Source organism: Hippocampus comes, unplaced genomic scaffold, assembly GCF_001891065.2.
Source record: "Hippocampus comes isolate QL1 unplaced genomic scaffold, H_comes_QL1_v1.1 scaffold322, whole genome shotgun sequence".
NCBI classification, from domain to species: Eukaryota; Metazoa; Chordata; class Actinopteri; order Syngnathiformes; family Syngnathidae; genus Hippocampus; species Hippocampus comes.
The window spans coordinates 1,199,923-1,220,192 of NW_017805137.1; the positions used below are offsets into that span (position 1 = coordinate 1,199,923).

Genomic DNA, 20,270 nt, shown 5'->3' on the forward strand with positions numbered 1-20,270 from the left:
ACACACACACACACACACACACACACACACGCACACGCACACACACACACGTGCACATGCGCTCACACACCCACTGTATGCAAGACATTCGTAAGGGGCATTCTTTCAAACGTCTGGCAAATGACATATGTTGTGTAGTACAAAACCCCACATTGCGACAAAGTACAATTATTGTCACGTTGACCCCGTGACCATCGCATGAACCCTTGGTATCATGCAATAGTTAAACCACAAAAATAGACATCTTTGCTGAAGATTCCGGATTTACAAATGCCAATTTTGCCATGCGGTGAGATAATGTAACAAGGGGCTGAAGTTAAGAAAACAACTGCTGATATTTATGCAAAAAAAAAAGTATTCTAACCCATTCAAGAGAAAACCGCTCCAGCTGATTCAAGGTCAAAGAGTGACTGAATGTTTCGCTCCTCTCCGGCCTCCACAGATGTTCAATCGGGTTTAGGTCAGAATTGATTGTCCTCAACTAAGCAGCAAAAAAACATAGATATGAGTAATGGAAATGTCATTAAAAATGAACATACTATACATCATTATTATAAAAACAAAACAATGATTTCTTGAAGTCTTGTAGTGTAGTACAACTATGTAATGGCTCAACATTTTGAATTTGTAAGCATTCCAGTAAATGTCCTTTGAAGGGTTGAAAAATACACGTGTCAGATAGAGTTTAGGACGAAGGCTGGATAGTAGACAAATAAAAAGGGGCGTCTTTCTGAAAGTACACATTTGTGCGCCACAAGAGTCTAGGACCAACAATTCCTGACCTGATGCTGGGTTTCCATGGTGACAGGGATGTGCCAGACGGTGATGTGTCTACCAGGAGTGCTTGTCTTGTGTGTGGATGATAAGACGGTACGTGCTTCCCAGCATGGCCAAATTACATAATTTGGGCACGCTTCATCATATCATCTGCCACCTGAGCTGAAAGACAAGCGAACAGAAGGGCGATCAGAGCACCAGACAGCCGCTTTACACGAACGCACGTGTAGAAAGACGCTGAGAGGAGAGCACGTGCAGCCCCCCTTTGCCCCTTACTTCTGTCTTAGAGCAACCCATTCTCTCCACCTCCTCTCTCACTAACACAATTTGTGTAACCATAGCAACCAGCTGTAGCCTGAAGTTGTCAAGCGAGGACATTCAACGTATGCACACGTGAGCTTTACCTAACACACACACACACACACATCGACACTGAATCACCAGCTCTTAGACAGAGATGATTTATTTTGCAGTTCAGACACCTCCAGTGATGTTCCTGGAGAAAACAACGTGAGGCTTTGTTTGCGGGGAGTCTCGGACGCATTGGGGCTCCACTTTTCCTCTTGCAAAGATTGTCCGTGCGTTCTCTTACCCAATGCTGGAACAAACAGCAGGTGTCAGACGATCGGTCCTCTCCAGACTCGTTTCAGAGCACTGACTCATAGAAAGAAATGCTTTAACATTAACAGTCACCGCACGATACACACTGTGAAAATGTGGGGGGGGGGAAAGGCGAATCTTAACATAAGACCATTACATAACACCAATTGTGCGCGCGTGTATAGTTTTTCGGGGGAAGTGGTACTTCATGTATCATACAAGTGCCACAATGTCGGTTTTTGTACCAGACGACACAATTTGGATAATCATGCAAAAAAAGGGAGGGAGAAAAAATGTCTTTGGCAAAAAAAAAAAAAAAAGGAATGTTACAGCCACACTGAATAGAAAAACAAAAGAAAATGCCTAGTTCATTCTCAGGTGCAAATATTTTGTTTCCACAATGCCAATAAAATGTCGTCTTAATGGTGCTGATTGTGCTTTCTTATTTGAGAACGAGTAATTGAAGTGTAATATCCTCACCAGTCCTGATCTCAATTACCGGTAGTTCTAAGTTTATTACTCCACGTGTATTGATGGAGACATATTACTTTACTTTTGGAATACAATGCTATTTTTGTTTTTTTTAGTGTGGCCCGTAATATTCCTTCTTAGAAAGCACTTTTGGTTCGACATGAATGTAAGAAATACTGGTTCCTAGTTAATTCGGAACGGCAGCAGTCTTGCTGTGAAAAGTACAAAGGCTCTACTTTGTGGGTGTTCTCCACACTGTTCTTAAAAGCTTTTTGTTCCATATGTCCTTCAACGCCTTCTCCTTGTCTTTTCTTGTTAGATTTTCTTTTAGAACGGTCTGTACCACAGTCTTGAGTTGAGATACTGATTCAATTAATACTCCGGGACGATCAATCGATGAGTCATTTCCAAATGGAAAAGGTCTTGATGATAAGAGGAGGAACAAAGTGCAACAAAGGGACGCAAATAAACGAGGAGAGCTTCTTCCATCAACAGGCAGAGGTTCCTTTTGAGATGTTTCTTGATAAAGGCCACTTCACAGTAGTCCCAAATTTCCAGATCATTGTGATGGGGGCAGCATTTGGGTCAAGGTCAATATCAATGCATAATGTGCAAGTATCTGAGGTCAGGGTAGAGCAGGTTTGTTAGCAGGGCCAAGAGTCGAGGTCCATCTTTAAGACAGTGACCTGGGTAGCGGATGAACTGGAGGGCTTTTTTCAACGAGTCTTCCACTTCGGCGTACTGCTTATTGCTGGTCATGGCTTCAAGCATCCCCAGCGTCTGTGCAAAAAAACAAAATAGAACTGATATAATAAGGCGATGATTAAAGAATCTGGAAGGGTAAGTGACCACCCGAGCTGCCTACTTGCTGTGCTTTTGCGGAGGGCTGCAAGTCGGCGGTGGGCTGCAGGCGGAGTTCGCTTTCTGTTGCTACCTGCATGGCGAGGAATGCCGCCAGGCTGCGAACGACCACCCTGAATCTAGATGCAGAGTACGGAATCCCTTAAGAGCTGCGTTATCATAGCCTCCGCAAATTTGATGATCATAACAATGGGGGAGCTTACTTGTTGGAAACGGGGGACTTCTTCCCGAGACCGATGGCCCCAAGTAGTCCAGAGTTGAGTCTTTCTTCTCCCAGCTGAAGCAGCCTGCTTTGGAATCTCAACAGACCTGCGACCACCCCTGATAATTCACCGAGGCCCGCTTGAGGCTGCAGCTGCTCCAGTGACAGATTCAAAGCTTTGTGCCACCACAGAAACAGCTTAGCTTCATTACCTGGTCCGCTGGAGACATATAACAGACAGGTTCACGTTTACTCGTGGATATGGCTTGATTTGGAAATCCGGATTGATTTTGAATCAAAATGCGAAGAAAAAAAAAAGTCTGATTTAAAATAGCGGTACAATGGTGGCAGCACATGAGTTCATGACGGAGGAAGTATACATAGATAAATACATTTGTGCGATGGTTTTTCACGTACATGTTTTCTTGCATCTCTATGCAAACATTTTGTCTGACCACTACACATCGTTCTAAAGAGGTTTGGCAAGGAAACTCGCAAACCTGGGGAAAACCTGATTGGTCCAGGTGTTGATGAGAGCCAGAGTCCTCCTCTCATTGGCTGCCGTGTGTTCAGAGTTAAGGCGCTGCAGGATGAAGGCGTAGAGTGTGAGGAAGCTGCCTCCTGATTGGCTCTCAGACAGAAAGTCTTCCACTGTGAGCTCGGGCACTTGCAGCGATGCCAACACGGGACCCCAGCCAACACATTCGTCCTCAGCTGAGCAACGAAACGTGACGTTACGTGAGGTCTACAATCAAAGCGAACGGGTGTTAAGTGCAAGGTGACTGACTTACCGTGGTTAAAGTGGGCTGTGATGCAGGCCTCCATGATACGCGTCATGTGGCTCACTGAGGCCAGACAGCGGGAGCAAGCAGTGAGCAGCGGGAGGATTGGAAAGCCCCTCCCCTTCTTGTCCAGCCAGGTGATGACACGAACTGCGAGGGCCTCGCCCGTAGACACGCCGACTCCGTTGAGCACAGCCAGTGCGCCGCTGAAAAGGCTGCAGAACGCCATGTGCCTCTGCTCCAAACCCGTTTCTGTGGAGAAGACGAGGACCAGCCAGATGGTATCTTGACTAATAATGTGCGATCAAGACGTTTGTGGAAGAAGATGAGCTCACCTGGTGGGCTGAATGTGACAATGCTTTCCAACAGCGACTCCAGCTGTGTCTCCAGGATGCTCACACTAATGCTGCCTGCTTGCTCCAAAGCCACTAAACAGCGCACAGACCAGCACACGTACGCGTCCGCCTTCAGTGTCTCCTCCTGGCACAAACGACATCACACTTTGTGGTGAGTGATTTACACACCTTGCTACAGAAGAGGCTTATGAAAAAAAACAAAAAAACAAAAGCAACACAATGGGTCAGTTGTCTTAGTTTTGAGCAAAGTGCAGAGCTGCGTATGACGAAAAGAAAAGAGGATTCTTAAAAAACATTTGATTTTGGACACCGTACGGCATTACAGAGCGTGCTTCCCTCTTATTAATTTCCACTGTGACGTCAGAAGACGCATCCATTTGGAGAGGGGCTGGAGGAGTACTTCCAGAGTGCGAATAGCAATACAGTGGCCCCCTGCATACTTGTGATTCAGCACCCAGGGATTCGCAGGGGTTTTAAAAATAGATTTTTCTGTGCTTTGGGGTGCTTTCCCCTCTTCGTTACCAACATTTTCTGTGAATTAGGGTTGCATGATATTGGAAAAACATGCAATTCATGATATGGGTGTTGAAGATGGAAAAAAAAAAAGAAAACACCAGTGCAGAGTACAAAAGTTCACACATTTGTTATCATCAAAAATAGTGGCATTGCCCGTATTCAAATACTAAATAGAGCTTGTAACATCCAGAAATAAATTGCCCACTAAGGTATACACTGTATATAAACATACACTGTATATTTAATGTAACACTCTAGCATTGAAGAAAAAGGTGTACAGTACATACTGAAACGGACTTACAATGTGAGCAGCTTCATAAGGGCGGGGGTGAAGTCCAGCAGCGCTACGCAGTGACTTAAGCAACAACTGAGATGCCGAATCGTTGCTAAGCAGAAGGGAGGGCGTGTAGTGAGTGTTGACATATCCCAAAACCCCTTGGTAGGACGACAGATCCAGCTGGTGCCAAGGCAGAGATGTGCATTGGATCAACAGATTGAGAAGTGGGGAGTCCTGGATAAAGAGGGACAAAATATAAAGTTACTGTTGTACCTTGGAGAGTGGAGTTTTTCAACATTATTTGAGGCTTTGGACCACCTTTTGGCTGAGGAGCTGCTCCTCTTTTGCCAGAAAAACCAGCAAGTACAACAGATACACCAGCATGGTGTGCGATTCCTTCTTTTGAAGGTCAACATTGGACTGAAGTGGGCCTGTTAGGGTTTCTGGAGGTGGCTGTAAGTGGTTGCTTAGGACGCTGATCCAGTTGACTTCACATAAAATCTCCCCCATAAACAGGAAGCAGCTCTTGGGACTTCCTCTCTCCACCTGGATGCACATCGACGAATGAGAACATAGAAATTTGACTAGGAAAAACAAACAAGACTTTTCACCCAAGATGACTTACATAAAACATTTAATCTCGGGAATGTGCTATTACCGCGCAAGCATATCAAATACCCCAAATAACTCACGATGAGTTTTCTTGAAAGCTCAAGAAAATGTGCTAAGTCTCTAATGTAGAAGTGAGAAACGAGAAAGATCATCAGGAAATGAGTTTGGAGATGATCAGCACAGGCTTGTAATAACAGCGCGGTTGCTGAAAGTCACTATGCAACGCAGTAGGAGGGTCTCACGTTGAAGAGCTGCTCCATAAGCAGTGTGTCAGGTTGCAAATATCTCCATGGCAAGTTGCGCAGGTGAGAGTGGTGCAGGTACAACAAGTACTCTGGTGTCCGTGGAGAGGTGCAGCTTTCACAGTACTGCATCACACAAAGCCACAGGGCACCTCTCTGGCCGGGGAGTAGGCGGTCTGCAATGTATGTGCATGCACAGTGCTGTTGGATATCCCGCACAACAGATCCAAACGGAAGAACGGAAGGCACACAAAGGCTACCTTTGAATCTCTGATGCAGTTGGGCACACAAAGGCTACCTTTGAATCTCTGATGCAGTCTGTCGGTAAGTTGAGCATAGAGGCCGACCAGACACCCTGCCTCACTCGCATCCGTCTCCAGCCACGGGTAGCACTTGAGATTGCTAAAACCAAAAAAAAAAAAAAAATGCAATGGTTCATAAAAGGTAAACGGACTATATCCATGACAACAACCCCTCCACCCCCTTCAAATAACTACGAAAAACTAATCATGAATAGACGCAAGAGTATGAATGATACAGCGATCCAATTCCACCTACACACTCCCATCAGATCAAGGTTTTACCATTCCTCATACTGCAGTTAGTTGAAATGAAGTACCATGTGGTGAAAATGTGCCTCTCAAAGGTCGACATACCTTCCGTCTTCAATGTTCAGGGGAAAGATCCAAGGCTTAAATAACTTCACAATCTTACTGTGCAGGTCATGAAGAGCTGCGAGAGTGCCACACTTGAGTTAGGATGACATCATGCGCATGAGCACAAAGCATGAAGTTGAACAAAGTGTGATTGTAATTCACCTTTCATTATTCTATTGCTGCCCACAGAGTCTCTGGCACAGCTGCTAAGCGACACAGTACTTAGACAGCTGACCAAATAGTCCCAGAAAGAAACCACTTCACTGATGTAAGGAGACCAGGCAGAGTAAAGGCCAAAACTACGAAGATCAGCTTTGCTGAGACGACTGCGTAGGAAGTAATCGCTCAGCCAATCTATTGTCTCATCCACCTGTTAGAAACAATGGCAGGCTTTAAAATCACATTTTGTACAAGCTAGTGCACAATCCTCTGTCTTGCCATGTCAATCAAATCAAGGAAAGAGTCAGAATTTAGCTTCTATTTGAGTTTCTACAGATGAGATTTGATTCATTGATGAAAATAACAATTTCGGTGGTCACCTGCTGAGGAGAAAGGGTGATTGATGACCTGTGGGGAGACCCCTGGGATGCAGATGCGCGTGCGGAGATCTCAGTCGTAAAACCTTGTTCGCATTTGTTCTTGCTGCTGCGGGATGGAGGTGAGCAACCGAGCACTCGCATAGTCACCTTCCAGCAATCCGGACTCAGTAACTGGTTTGAGGAACCTATTAAGAAAAAACATTTTTAGAGCAATGACTAAATGTTTGGAATCAAATCAGCCTTGGACTCGTGGATAATGGATTCTCTGACGACTTCTTTCAAGGTTATCGTCAATGTGAGGAAAAAGAAAAGCAAAGATTCTGCTATGATGTCGTACCACTGCTGCAAGATTGGAGCGCTTAAGCGAAATCAGACTGTTGACGTGTGCATTTGCTCGGTGCCTGGGGGTTGCTATTACAATCTATGACATGAGCGTTCTTTGTTGAATGTGATGGGTTTGAAAGAGGAGGAAAGTCATCACTACTGTACGACATATGAAAGCCTGAGCTCGTCAGCGGTCAGTCGCAGAGTGCATTTAGAGAAAGACATCCCTTCACACCGCCGCAGCAGTATTCCACGCATTTCATGATTTTGCAAGAGTGAGTTATGAGTGGATGGCAGCCGTTCAAATGGGTGATGTGTGCTTTGTCTAAGTGCCTACTCCAAAGAACATTTCCATGCAAATAAGAGAAAAAAGGAAAAACAAGCAATTTTCTATTATGAATCACTGGCGGTAATAAAAATCTTTTTTACCGATTGTTTTCTGGGCTCTTGTTGCAACCAATTCAATTCAAAATAATAGCTGACAAATATAAATATTTTTATCCGGTCTGAGTAGACTACCTGACCTTGACTCGCTGCTGCGTTTTGTAACGCTACAAAAGAGACACACTTACTGGTCATGAGCAGACGCAGACAGTCACTGTAGTGGTCAGGGAAGTGGTGGCATAAAAGTGAGGTCCAGTGTTTGGTGAAAAGGTGAAAAGGGGTGAGTAGTTCTGGGTCAGGATCCCGGCCACAGACACAAAGACCTCCATGGACTAATTCCAGTAAACGCGTCCTCTCCGAAAACACGGGATGCGCTTCATTCAGCCAGGTGGACAAATCAAACTGAAAAAAAGGACGGAAAAGGAAACTGAAATAGAATGGATGTGGCGGTAATGGAGATTTATCCACAAATTGGGACCAACCTTGGTGAGCAGCATGAAAATGACATCTGCACTATCAAAGTGGAGTGATGTCACCACATCTTGGTAGAGGAAGACCAGCTTGGCAGGCGCTGCATTAGGCGTGAAAAAAGGAGAAATGAGAGGGCAAAGACGTCTCTGCTCCAAGATGGTCTTCAGGACACGGCTACACTCTTCAGCGTTCCCCTGGATAAACACCTTGATATAAAAGAAGACAAAATGCGTTCACTGGAACTATTTTCACTTTTTATCACCTCGACCACGGATGTTGTGTTTGGATCTTTTTTCAGAAGTGACTGGGTTAGGTATGGACAAAGAATAACTCATGGGGTTTTGTTTTCACTTTTGTTTTCATCACTTTTAATTCATCCGTGACAAAAGCATGAATCTTAAATTCTTCCGGCATATGCATGACGTGGGTTGTGTTACAATCGTTGGCAGAGGTTTGCATTCTATTGAATGCTATTTTTCACTAGTTCAGCATTACTGTAAACGTGCGGCTTCAACAATCTGTGTGTGTGTGTGTGTGTATACCTGTCCCAGTATCTCCACACACGAGGAGAGATACTGGCGTGTTGGCGGATGACGGAGTGTGTCTTCACACACATAGGAGACCACCTGGTAGAAGGCTGACACGCCAACTTGCAGCACTGATGGGGATTTTTGCGATTTGTACATATTCACCAGAGCTCTGCACACATAACAGACACAATTAAAAAAACAACAAAAAAAAATCTTTCTACAATTTTGTTTCAACTTCGTTGTTTCAGAATACAGAGCCGATATTTGTTTCTATTTACGTGATAAAGTTCTCTGTGTGGACAGCAGCATCTGCCAGGCTTTGAGGAGGCGGAGCCATGGCATCAGTTTGAAGGTTCTTGATGTCCCTTCGCAGGGACGTTATCTGAGTCTGCGTTGCTTCCTGTCGCTGGACGCACTCACACTGCACAATTAAAAACACACAGACTCATACAGGTGAAGTATTCAAAGCAAGGCCAAGACATCTCAGAAAGCTTCTGCACAGTGTTGGGCACATTACTTTTAAAACGTAATTAGTTATAGTTACAATTTACTTCTTCCAAAAAAGTAATTTGGTTACTAACTCAGTTACTGCCTTGTAGAAGTAATTAGTTACTCAGCAAAGTAATTGATTTTTTTTTCATATTAGGTTCTATCTAGCGTGTAGAATATGTTTGTAATAGCTGAGTGAATCATGAAAACAATATACATAAGAACATTTGGCATTTATTTGAACTCGACAGATTGCAACTTGTCACATGCATAGTAATTCCCAACACTGCTTTTGCAGTGCGATAAGAGTAGTCAAACCGTGACGGTGATATTAGCTGGACCCTGGCACGGCTGCCCTCCTCTCCCTTTACATTCCAGGGTCATGGTCACTTGCTCTGGTCGGTTCTTGTAAAGCAGAGGGAGAGACTCGAGAAGCTCCTGTTCCATCGCCACCTGCTGGGCTTCTCGTGATACTGCAATCCTGACACCATAAGAAGACCTTTGATTGACCATTCCCATTCAGCGATGTTTTACGGTTTCAAGATACCTGGCTTGGTCCTGCAGTATACTAAGATCGCGTTGCAGTAGTTCAGCAGCGGCTTTGGAGTCAGAGAGACATGCGCTGGGAATTTCTGCCACTGGAGTCTTTAAGTGGTGTTGTTCAGGAGGTGGATGTGGAACTGGATGCTTCTGCAAGTTGGACTGGATACGCTCCTTTGCTGCAGAACAAGAGAGACACCCCTCTCGTACTTTAATTGCCAATATTACAAAAATGACGTCATTCAAAAATGCATGGGTAAATTCGCTTGTGTGGCCATCTTTTGTACAATCCAGATATCAACTTTGATTTGTTATGATGGAATGGCATGCCACAAATACATATTTAAAATACTTCAAGGAGAATTCATGCATTGAGATCGTCATTTAAAAAAAAAAAAAGCTTAGTGTAAACAAAAAAGCTGAACTGAGTTTGAAGTTTTGTTTTAGTATTATTTAGTTGCTGTTGATGTCACAATACAAACATTTTCATTTCAAGGTGAGGGAAATCATTCTAGCATTCCACTTTCAAGAATCAAGTTGGTGAACAGCACAGATTAAACTGGACACTTCTGGGAAACAATTTTCAGCACTCACAACGGAGAGTCTACTTCAGTGAACTGATTTGTACTGTTCTTTTGTACCATTGCTGAGGCTTGTATAGTCCGTGAAGCTGCAGTTTTGGGTTTGAAGGAAAGATGGCTCACTCTGCACCTTCTCCCACAGAGACAGTACCTCCTTCTTGTCACACTGCAGACGCTCTTGGTCCACATACTCCAGCCATAGTTCCTAAACAGAAATGTATTTGATTTTTAAATGCATAGTGTTTAATAGTGTGACTAATAATATTGAAATATTTGACTCCTTCTTCAAGAAGTATGAGACAGACCTGTTGCTGCTGCATAACCTGCGCAAGTCTGTGTGGCTCATATTCGGGAGGAAGAGAGGGAAGGTAAACTTCTTGCTTTTGCAGAGATTCATCATCCAACCACACGGCAAAAACGCTAAACAACCTGCAAGACAAGAAATGATCTTGGTCTTCAGCTGAATATCACAGTGAAAACTGAGAATGCACAACCTGCTCGCAGTAAAGCAGGTGACCTACCTGACTAACTCCGTGTGTAGCTGAGGTGAGGTGAAGTAGGAGCGACGTTGGTGGCCCTGGTGGTCTCCTGAGGCGATGAGTGCTGGGGGCACCTTCAGAGCCTGGCTAGCAGCGTGGTGGAAGTCAGATACGGTTTGTATTCTCTGCCTCAAGTCTCGCAGCAAAGTGGCTTGAGTGGAAGCCTGGAAGAATCGTCGCCCAATGCATCCACCTGCAGCCAGTCTGGAGGACACATTTCCATGAGGGCCATCAAGGGCCACGCCATCATGTTAAGCTTAATTTTGTTCAACATGTGTAACCACATGGGTAGACACTTTGGAAACAAAAGTACTGCACTTATTTTATTTCGACTTCATCATGTTCTCACGCGGGCCAGTGAGAGACTGCAGAGGCCAGCGGGTCGTAGAATGCGATGTTTTGCATAGATTGCTGAAAATATTTCTGAATAAAATATGTGAGTATCATACCCATAATCGGGACCGGGTTGTCTGAGGTAGAGCTGGAGGAACTTCTGCCAAACCAGAGGTACAAGGGGATGGTCAGGGGGCGTGGCTAATGCCTGCCAGGCCCAACGGTAAATTTGGAGCCGCTGCAAAGATGGCGTGACTGGCAACTTCAACCTCTGCTGGGCCCTCTGGCTCAAGCACAACATTGACAGCACATTAGGTAAAGGTCATATACTGTACCTCTTCAGATAAAGTAATTCGCTTTTGTACCTTCAAAGCTTGCTCCGGAGAAACATTAGGCTCTAAGAGGAGCTCATTTTCAACACATCGTCTGAGCTGAGAGTCTTCCTCAAATGTGCCCTCCATGTTAAGCACCAGCCAGGCAAACCAAACCTTATCAACAACACTAATCCTGTCAACAAGTGAGATCAACAAATTTTGTTTCAAACTGTTTGGGCTTAGAGACCCTTACCTCCGCACTCAGTGATTGGCCCTCTATGAAAGAAGGTGTGGCATTTCCAGCAATCCAGCCTACCAGGGAGGAGAGCAGACCTCGATCTCCATGGTAACCCAAAGCATTCTACATGAGGCATTCAAACCACGGCATTACTACATTCGATCAGACACTGAATTCAAACAGTCGCTGATGGCTGATGCCTATACCTTATGTTGTTGGTGCAGAAGCTTCAGCAGACATTCCTCCTGCTGATGTATGAATGCAGCACAGCAGAGCTGATCCATGAGGAACAACACTGTTTTGTCCCGGTACCATAAATTCTGCTGAGTCAAAATCCCCACCCAAAACTCCAGCACGGCTGCAGCACCAACATGACTGGGCTGTGAACTCTCAACCACATGGCTCTGATGAACAAATATACATGCGTTTTCATGAATCATGGGTGGTGAAACGTCATGTGGGGGCAGTGACTGTATTATGTAAATTAGCACCACTCTTGCAAAACAGTAGGGCCCAAATTCAGAACAGCTGGCTCACGGGCACATTTTCCAAAAATATTTACTAATATTTAGGCCCTCAAATTGTTTGTATTCGAGGAATTGAAAAGTCAATTGTAAATATGTCCTCTTTAAAAAAATATTGTAAATAATTTACCTGAATAACACTGTTCAGCAGTCGGACATTGTCTCCATAGGTTGTTCGGGTGAGGAGCGGTGCTACCCGGTGCGTCACTTGCTGCGTCACACCCTGAGGACATACGCTGTCGTACTGCAAGAACAACTGAATGCAACTTACAAACCTGGCATGGCATGGACAGACAGACATATATTAAGTGTTAGCGATGCAGCTAATGAATAAAGAATGCATCAATGTTGGTCCAAAAGGTGCATTTGGTTTACTGAGAGTTGTTGAGAAGGTAGAAACTCAGCGGGTAGATTTGAGGAAGGATGGCGTCTAGAAGATGCACAGCAGCTCGCAGGTGGTGAGACTGAATCAGACTCTTTAACAGGCTGACTCCATCAGTACAAAAGTGCTCCAGGCTGATGAAGAAAATCAAGCTCATCAATGTATCTCATTCACACTCGTAAAAATGATGATGAAATGCATGACTCCATACCTATGTCCCACTGTTGTCATGGCAATCGACAGGTATGCTCCTATAGGGATGCCTGCTTTTACAGCCCGGAGAACAGAGTGCATGCTGGGAGAATGTGTAAGTTCTGCAGGTGGAACGGACACTAAAGCAGGCACTGACCAGGCCCCTTTTGGGTTCTGTACATTGGCATGAAGCTTTAGCCTTAGTAAGAGCTGCCACGCCCATTGACTGAAAGACGCTTCAGGGGACACGCCTAAGCGAAGGACACTTGCAAGATAAGACACCTAAAGGAAAAAAAAAAGAAAACGAGAACCTCTCAGTGTAAGTCTGTGCAAAATCAAGTAGAACGAATGTCTGCCAGTGTTTTGTTTGCCTGTTTAATGCCTTCTGATATGAGGCCACTGTAAGGTTTGTCAGTCAGGTACTTTTGATAGGCCTCGGCCACCAGCAGAGCCACTTTACTGTGGAGTGATGACGACAAGGCCAAGGATCCATCCTGAAAAACCAAACTGGCCTCGTCATTTTAGAGCCGAAGTCTATATGAGACAACGTGGGAAATCTTTGAAACCACCTGTGAGTATCCCCAGTTCAGACCCTCCAGTATAACACAGGCCAGTCGATTCTCCACAGCCGATAGAGGATGCTGGAGCAACCACGCTCCGATCACACATACCTCCTCTGGTTGTGGATGCCACAGGCTCAGAGGAAGCTCTTTACACAAGTACAGTGCCACCTAACAAAAAAAAAGGGGGTGGAGGGTGGGGTTGGGTTTGAGACCTAAACTTTACATATTGTCCTTTGGTGAAACTTCAGGACCCAATAGAACCAACCATGCCAACAGCTTGGATGGTTTCTCTCAGCCTCTCCAGAAGCACGGAGATAATGTAGGGATGGGCTGATGCTATCGTAGCCAACAACTCTCTTCCAACCTTTGAGTAAATTTCTCTGGTGGACATGCTTACATAAGACACCTGTAAACAAACACACGACACAATTTGACAACTTTAGGTACACTTAACAGTCTAAAAATGTATTATTATTATTATTATTATTATAATGAGATCCAGTACAAGAGCTGTAGCAAAATTATGCCATCACAAAGATTCTCAGGTTTTAATAGACGTCACCAGGGAGTTTATTGAACAATATGGTAAGATAATGCAGGCACAGTTTGGGTGGAAGTGGAACGTGTTAAACTGAAATGTACTTCTAATATATACACTGTACATATTAACAAAATAAGGTCACCAAGATATTATAAATACTCCACAGTATGAGGCAATCTAGTTCTATACCATTGGATCCCAAACAACAATAACCATACTTTTTCATCTTCAATACAAATAAAAAGCTTTTTGACAAAGGTCCCAAACTGGCACTATAATCCTTGCAAAATCAGAATTATAACTGCGGCTCTTGTGTGGCGTCTCACTGGATTGTGCCGGTGTGCCTCGTGTTATTCTAGATGAACAGAAATCTCATCCTTCCTTAGCATATTCTTGTCATACCTGGTAAATCAGCAGACCGATGGTGGTGACAAAGGCAGGATCAGAGTACTGAGACGAAGTGGCCATGTGGGCGAGCGCAGTGAGGAGGGAGATACCGTCAGAGCTGTTCACCTCACACAACCACAGCTCAAATCTGTCTTGGTGTTCTGGTTCTGAGACAAAGATGTCCATGAGCAGCTGTGGATCTCATTAAAGGATCTCCCATACATATTGATAGATTTTTTACAAACGTCAACATGTGTTGTGTTTTCTATACATATATATTGAAACCAAGTAGAATTAAGTGATTGAGACCAATTTTGTTTTGCTTGATTACCTCTTAGAGCCTGAATGCAGGAAAGTGTGTCACTCGAATTACTAAAAGTTTCCGGTCCTGCGGTTTCGGCACACTGCATCGCATAAAGGATCCTCCAAAGCATGGGGCTGGACAGAGTCCCGTATGGCATCTCAGACATGAACAACCAAATTCCCAACCTTTAAAAGAAATGGCAGAGGAATAAGAAGACTTGTTTTTTTTTTTTTTTCTCTTCAGAGAAAATCTTGAGAATATTACCACACCTCTTGTTTCTGAGAACATGTAGTACAGCCCTGAGAAAAAGATGATCATATTCCACCTGCAGCTTTTCCAGAGGCAGAGAGTGGACATGAGAGCTGGATCCACTGATACCGGTCACACTGACATATTGTGCCCAGTGATCACTGACATAACACAGTGTCATCCTGCGAGAGAGAAAAAGACAATGACGCAATCACATTTTCTGCCGATAATTGCGTGCTATGTGGCAAAACGAGTGTGGTTCGTATCAACCGCATGATCCACTTGGTGTACTGACCGTATGATGTGTCCTATTCGTTTCACGAGCTGTCTGTATCGGGCCCTGTTATAGGTTTGTAAGCCGAGGGCGAGAATCTCAATCAGAGAGGAAGCAAAAGCAAACACGCGCATCATCTTCTGACTGGAGTACCCTTGAGGTTCATAGGTACCTACAAACAAATTGGTGAGAGTACATTTACTCATTGTTTTAGAGGTTGCAGCGCCTTACTAAAGGGCACCACGGTGACAGGCGCTTTTCATAACCACTAGGTTACGATTGCTCTTTTGATCGGCGCTTTAGAAGACAAAAGGAAAGTCACAAACATTTACCGTCCTTGCTGATCCCCAGCATGTGTGAAAAGAGCTGCTGGAACGGAAACTGGGACATTAAGGAGACAAGGTCGTCTTCACACAGCAGGAACCAATTGCTCTCTGGATCCTCATCCTAAGAATGAAGCCAAAGCATTTCACATTCAGTTTAATGAAAATACAGCAGCAGATGGGGTGGTAAGTGAACAGACTGACATTTACGGTCAACGAGCATTTATTTAGTACTTTTTGATTAGCTTTGAGTGTGATTCAGCCGACATGAACACAGACTAGAACATAATTTAACATATTTGTATCTAATTGTCTGTGCGCAGGAGGCATACAGTCATGATAATATTCCACCATTCTGAGTTGTTTAAGAGGAACTGTTGGATCTGCTGATAGGGCTTTGGGGCAGCAATGTAGGAGAAATCGTGTGTGAAAGATGTAGCTGGCTAGCTACAAGTACCTCTTCTCCTCCTTCATCAACCAGAGTCCAGTTGCCTGACTCAGGTCCGGATGAAGCCGAATTAAGACTCTCACATGGTTTCATATGACCCAAAAATTCTGCACGGTGTCTAGAACACAAACGTAATTAGGTAAGTGAAATGCGTTGCTTTTAATTTGATGGCACAATTAAGCAATTCAATACATTGACAAAAACATTAGGTACACCTGTATCAGTCCAACACAAGAACTGTATCATAGCAGATGTGGTCTGCTCACCCCACAAAAATAAATTACCTAATCTCGCACAATTACGTAGTCTCCATATCTTGAAGGGAAAGACTACTTCAAACCATGTTTTCATGCTCAGGTGTACCGAATGTCATGGGCACAGGGTATCTTTCTTTACTTACCGAGCAGGCGACATTAGAATTGCCAAAGCTTGCATGAAGTCCTGCACTCCACAGGTGTTCCCTAATACTTCAATCTGAGGAGATAAAAATGTAGTTTCAAGAGTATGTAGGTGTGACCACTGAGAGAAAGAATTTTTTCTTAAGCCAACCTGAAGAAAAGGGGCAGCCCACTTGCCCACCCCAGCAGGACAGCACAGCAGGTGACACAGCACGAACAGGTGCTCTCCTGATCCTCCGACATGCAGCAGCACTGCCACCTGAAGAGTCACGTGTCAACTGAGCAGTGAAGATGGAATGCACACAAAATGGTGTGCGAGTGTGTGTGTGTGCGCGTGCTGTAAACTATTACCAGTGTTTCCAACCAGTGATGGATATCTGCCTGGAACTGCGTGTCATCGAGGACTCTTCTTGTGAAACTAAAGAGGACACTGATGGCGTCTTTCAATGGCTGAATGGAACAAGGCTTTCTTTGGCCTGCTGAGTAATCTGATGAGAAAAAAACACACACACGTATGAGAAAGAATAACAAACTCAGGGGCACAGTCACTGTTTGCACACCCCATCACTGACAACTACTGTTGCTCGCCTGCGTGTCTGCTTCAATGTGCAGTGTATGACAAAATCATCATATTCAGTTTCATGAATATATAATACAATACACAACGTGCTATGTACTATGCTTTGGTTCACAGTGCAAGCGTATATCACCTTTTAAGAGACGGTACAAGTATGATTCCACCTGGAGACGCGACAGAGAAGCAGTATATGCATGCAAGGCCACCTTCTGATGGAGCAGTTCACTGCGAATTTCGAAAAGTTTGCTCAGCTCAGCCAGCACACTCTGACTGAACTCTGCCTGCTGGAAGCGATGGTATCCACACACTTTGGATTGATCTGCACACACGCCCTAAAAGAGAGAAATTCAAAAACATACACAATTTTTTTTTTTTAATCATTGGATTTACTGCATGTGTGTATTTGTTGTGGGTTAGGAAACACTGAACCTGGAGTGTTAGCTGTTCATCTCTGAAGCTCCACAGACGATTTTGAGTGCTTTTACAGTCGGACGACTGCGTGTGCAATTGCGTATGAGATTGGGTGAGCTGTCTGCGACAGCGCCAGTAGTTCTGCAGAAGTTCGGTTAATTCGTGGCTCTCCTGTCGAGCCAGCGCACAGAACTGGGTTGTGCATACTTCAACGCCTTCTAGCCAAGCTCGTAACCCTCCTCCAGGCTCCCAAACATTCAGCTGCTCCAATGAGAATGGCTGCAAAAGAAAAAAATAATATGAAGCTGGTATTATTATCAATCACTGATAGCCCATGGTACAACAATGGACCTTTTGAGAGAGAGAGAGAGAGAGAGAGAGAGAGAGAGAGAGAGAGAGAGAGAGAGAGAGAGAGAGAGAGAGAGAGAGACTAACAAAAATACAGACTTTACAAACAGAGTTTTAGAAAAATATTCAACAAAGCAATGTTAAGTATTGTGTGACAATACCTGAACCTCTGTTGTGGTTCTTGGTAATTCAGGATACAGTTTGTTCTTGGAAAGTTCAGCTACAGACTCCAGAGACTGCAAACTTGGAGGAGAAGATTCCTGCTCAGCAATGGCTAAAACTGCAGGTCCTTTCCCTAAATTCTTCACAGCTTCTCTGTGAAGCTCAAACAAGGATCCCTCCTCCAATGCCGGGACCGATGGGTATAGTGAAGGAGCGCTGGGGACATGTTTGATGTCAAAATGCGTTGAAACACATGACACTTCTGATCTGCCCTGAAGCCTGGATGCCAAAAAGCTCGTGCCCTCTGTTTCTTCCTGCTGAGTCTGTTGTGCTGTGGCTTGTGAAGTCTGTGACAAATCTAGAGCGGGTTGTAAAGTTTCAGTTAACGCTGATGTTAATCGAGTTTGTGACGAGGAGGTCTCGTGTGCCTCTGCAGGCAGATCTGAAGCCGGGCCTTTAGTTTCAGCGATAACAGTGGGCTCATGCTTTTCCAGTTGTGGTTCCTGAGGTGGGAGGCATAGGGGGATACTGGTGAATTCAGAGGTGGAAGCATCAACACAAACGGTTGAAGGGGCAGGCTTGTCTTCTGTCGTTTTATGCTTCCTGGCCAGCTGGGAATAGAAACAAAAGAGAAGAATCTACTCAGAAAACAGATGATAGGTCTGATCAAGTAATCATCAATTGATCCATTAGCTAGTGTGCTTATCCTCACAAGGGTCTCCTATCCCAGCTGTCTTTGGGCAGAAGACAGGGTACACCCTGTACTGGTTGCCAGCCACTCACAGGGGCACACATAGACAAACAACCATTCACGCTCACAATCACACCGAGGGACTATTTAGAGCGTCCAATCAACCTACCATGCATGTTTTTGGAATGTGTGAGGAAACCGGAGTACCCGGAGAAAATCCACGCAGGCATGGGAAGAACATGCAAACTCCACACAGGAAGGCCTTATTCAAACCCACGACCTCTGCACCATGAGGCGGACATCCTAATCAGTCGAACACCGTGGCACCATCAATTAATCATCCACCCGATTTCTAATCCGTTTAATCCTCACATGGGTGTGCTAGAGCCAATCCCAGCTGTCTTCGGGCAGTAGGCGGGGAACACCTTGAACTGGTTGTCAGCCAATCACGGGGCACACACAGACGAACAACCATTTGCGCACACAATCATAAGTAGGGACAATTTTGTGTTCCTTTAACCTGCCATGCATGTTTTTGGAATATGGGAAGAAACCGGAGTAACCGGACAAAACCCACACAGGCACAGGAAGAGCAAACTCCACACCTGCCGGATTCGAACCCACGACCTCTGCGCCATGAGGCGGACGTGCTGACCAGTCGGGGCCCCATCAAGTAATCAGCACAACCAAATAATAAAGTGCGAGACAAGGCCTCCACGCACCGTTAGGTTTGCAACTTGTATACTGTGACAATGTTATGGCTTATTTTACACTGGCTCAACTCACAATAAACCACCAAAAACGAATGCGAAATAAAACAAGCACAGACGTGCAATAGTCACCTTTCCACCGACTTTTGCCTTTGTCTTCTTGGGTCGCACAGCCTCCATCTTTAAGCCGTGTCTCACATGACAATATCCTCAGTAAACAATTTACTGACGAAGACGGTCTTGGAAGTAATGTTATGCACACAGAATCGACAACAGCCCATGGGTCAAAGGAGCAAGCAACGTTATTCTTGATAAGCAGCAAGAGGCATGCTGTGCTGACAAGATAAAATACAGTACTGACAGGACTTGTCAACACAAATATTTAGAAGCTCGCTGGCCACAATCAAGAAGCCAATTACAGGCGTGCTTACTTCACAGGGTAGACATAAAGGATGACATCAAAGAGGCTCCCAGAAAAAAAATATATTAACGACGGAGACAAGGCTAAGCTATGATGCTAACGGGAATTGGCTTGTTTGTTCGTCGCGCAGTTTAACTCGATATTAATTGATCTACTAGCGTCTCGAACGCCCTTGTTTTGTTCCTCATGTCATGAAAATAAGAAAACGTGATCAAGTGCAAATGACATGTTACGGTAGTCTCATTTGTTTTCAGTTGTCGTTTGTTTTGTTTTGTTTTCCATGAACGTACTAAATCACGTGGTAACTCCACCTTACTACGGAAGTCGAGAAAAGTCAAATTTTATCATAATAAACTTCCGCGTTATATTGAAATTAGAGTCAAACAGTGACACTTGATCAGTTGTATATTAACACATATTATTCCCATAGCATATTGCTTTATCATAAACTTCCGCGTTATATTGAAATAGTGAATACATTCTATTGAAAGTCAAACAGTGACACTTGATCAATTGTATATTAACACATATTATTCCCATAGCATATTGATGCCATATTATTTTCCTAAAAATTTATTTTTTATTACGTAGTACACAGTTACCGTCTGGAGACGGTGAATTTGGGTATTTTGTTAGCTGCTACTGTAGCTATTATAATGAAAATAATACAATATAACACTGAACACAACGTACTGAAGTAAATATTTAGTTTTATTGTTATTTACATTTTG

General features: G+C 44.2%; 1 protein-coding gene across 1 annotated transcript; it reads right to left on the reverse strand.

Annotated features, from left to right (window-relative positions):
- Positions 1-1,830: 1,830 nt before the first annotated feature.
- epg5 (ectopic P-granules autophagy protein 5 homolog (C. elegans)) lies at positions 1,831-19,844 on the reverse strand. The gene is made up of 45 exons (XM_019866908.1): positions 19,251-19,844; positions 17,717-18,328; positions 17,226-17,486; positions 16,930-17,128; positions 16,571-16,707; positions 16,371-16,478; positions 16,222-16,295; positions 15,831-15,939; positions 15,383-15,497; positions 15,072-15,222; positions 14,797-14,958; positions 14,555-14,712; positions 14,239-14,390; positions 13,561-13,701; positions 13,302-13,463; positions 13,104-13,226; positions 12,752-13,014; positions 12,534-12,674; positions 12,289-12,433; positions 11,841-12,038; positions 11,650-11,757; positions 11,448-11,570; positions 11,199-11,365; positions 10,732-10,953; positions 10,516-10,639; positions 10,271-10,415; positions 9,637-9,808; positions 9,408-9,570; positions 8,879-9,021; positions 8,613-8,769; positions 8,082-8,276; positions 7,788-8,001; positions 6,892-7,076; positions 6,515-6,722; positions 6,353-6,428; positions 5,995-6,098; positions 5,697-5,872; positions 5,161-5,388; positions 4,867-5,076; positions 4,029-4,173; positions 3,703-3,945; positions 3,412-3,625; positions 2,913-3,131; positions 2,714-2,828; positions 1,831-2,628 (listed from the first exon to the last, which is right to left on the reverse strand). Exons 1-45 carry the CDS (start codon positions 19,296-19,298, stop codon positions 2,446-2,448), a joined length of 7,698 nt encoding a protein of 2,565 aa, XP_019722467.1. The 5' UTR covers positions 19,299-19,844; the 3' UTR covers positions 1,831-2,445.
- Positions 19,845-20,270: the final 426 nt, after the last annotated feature.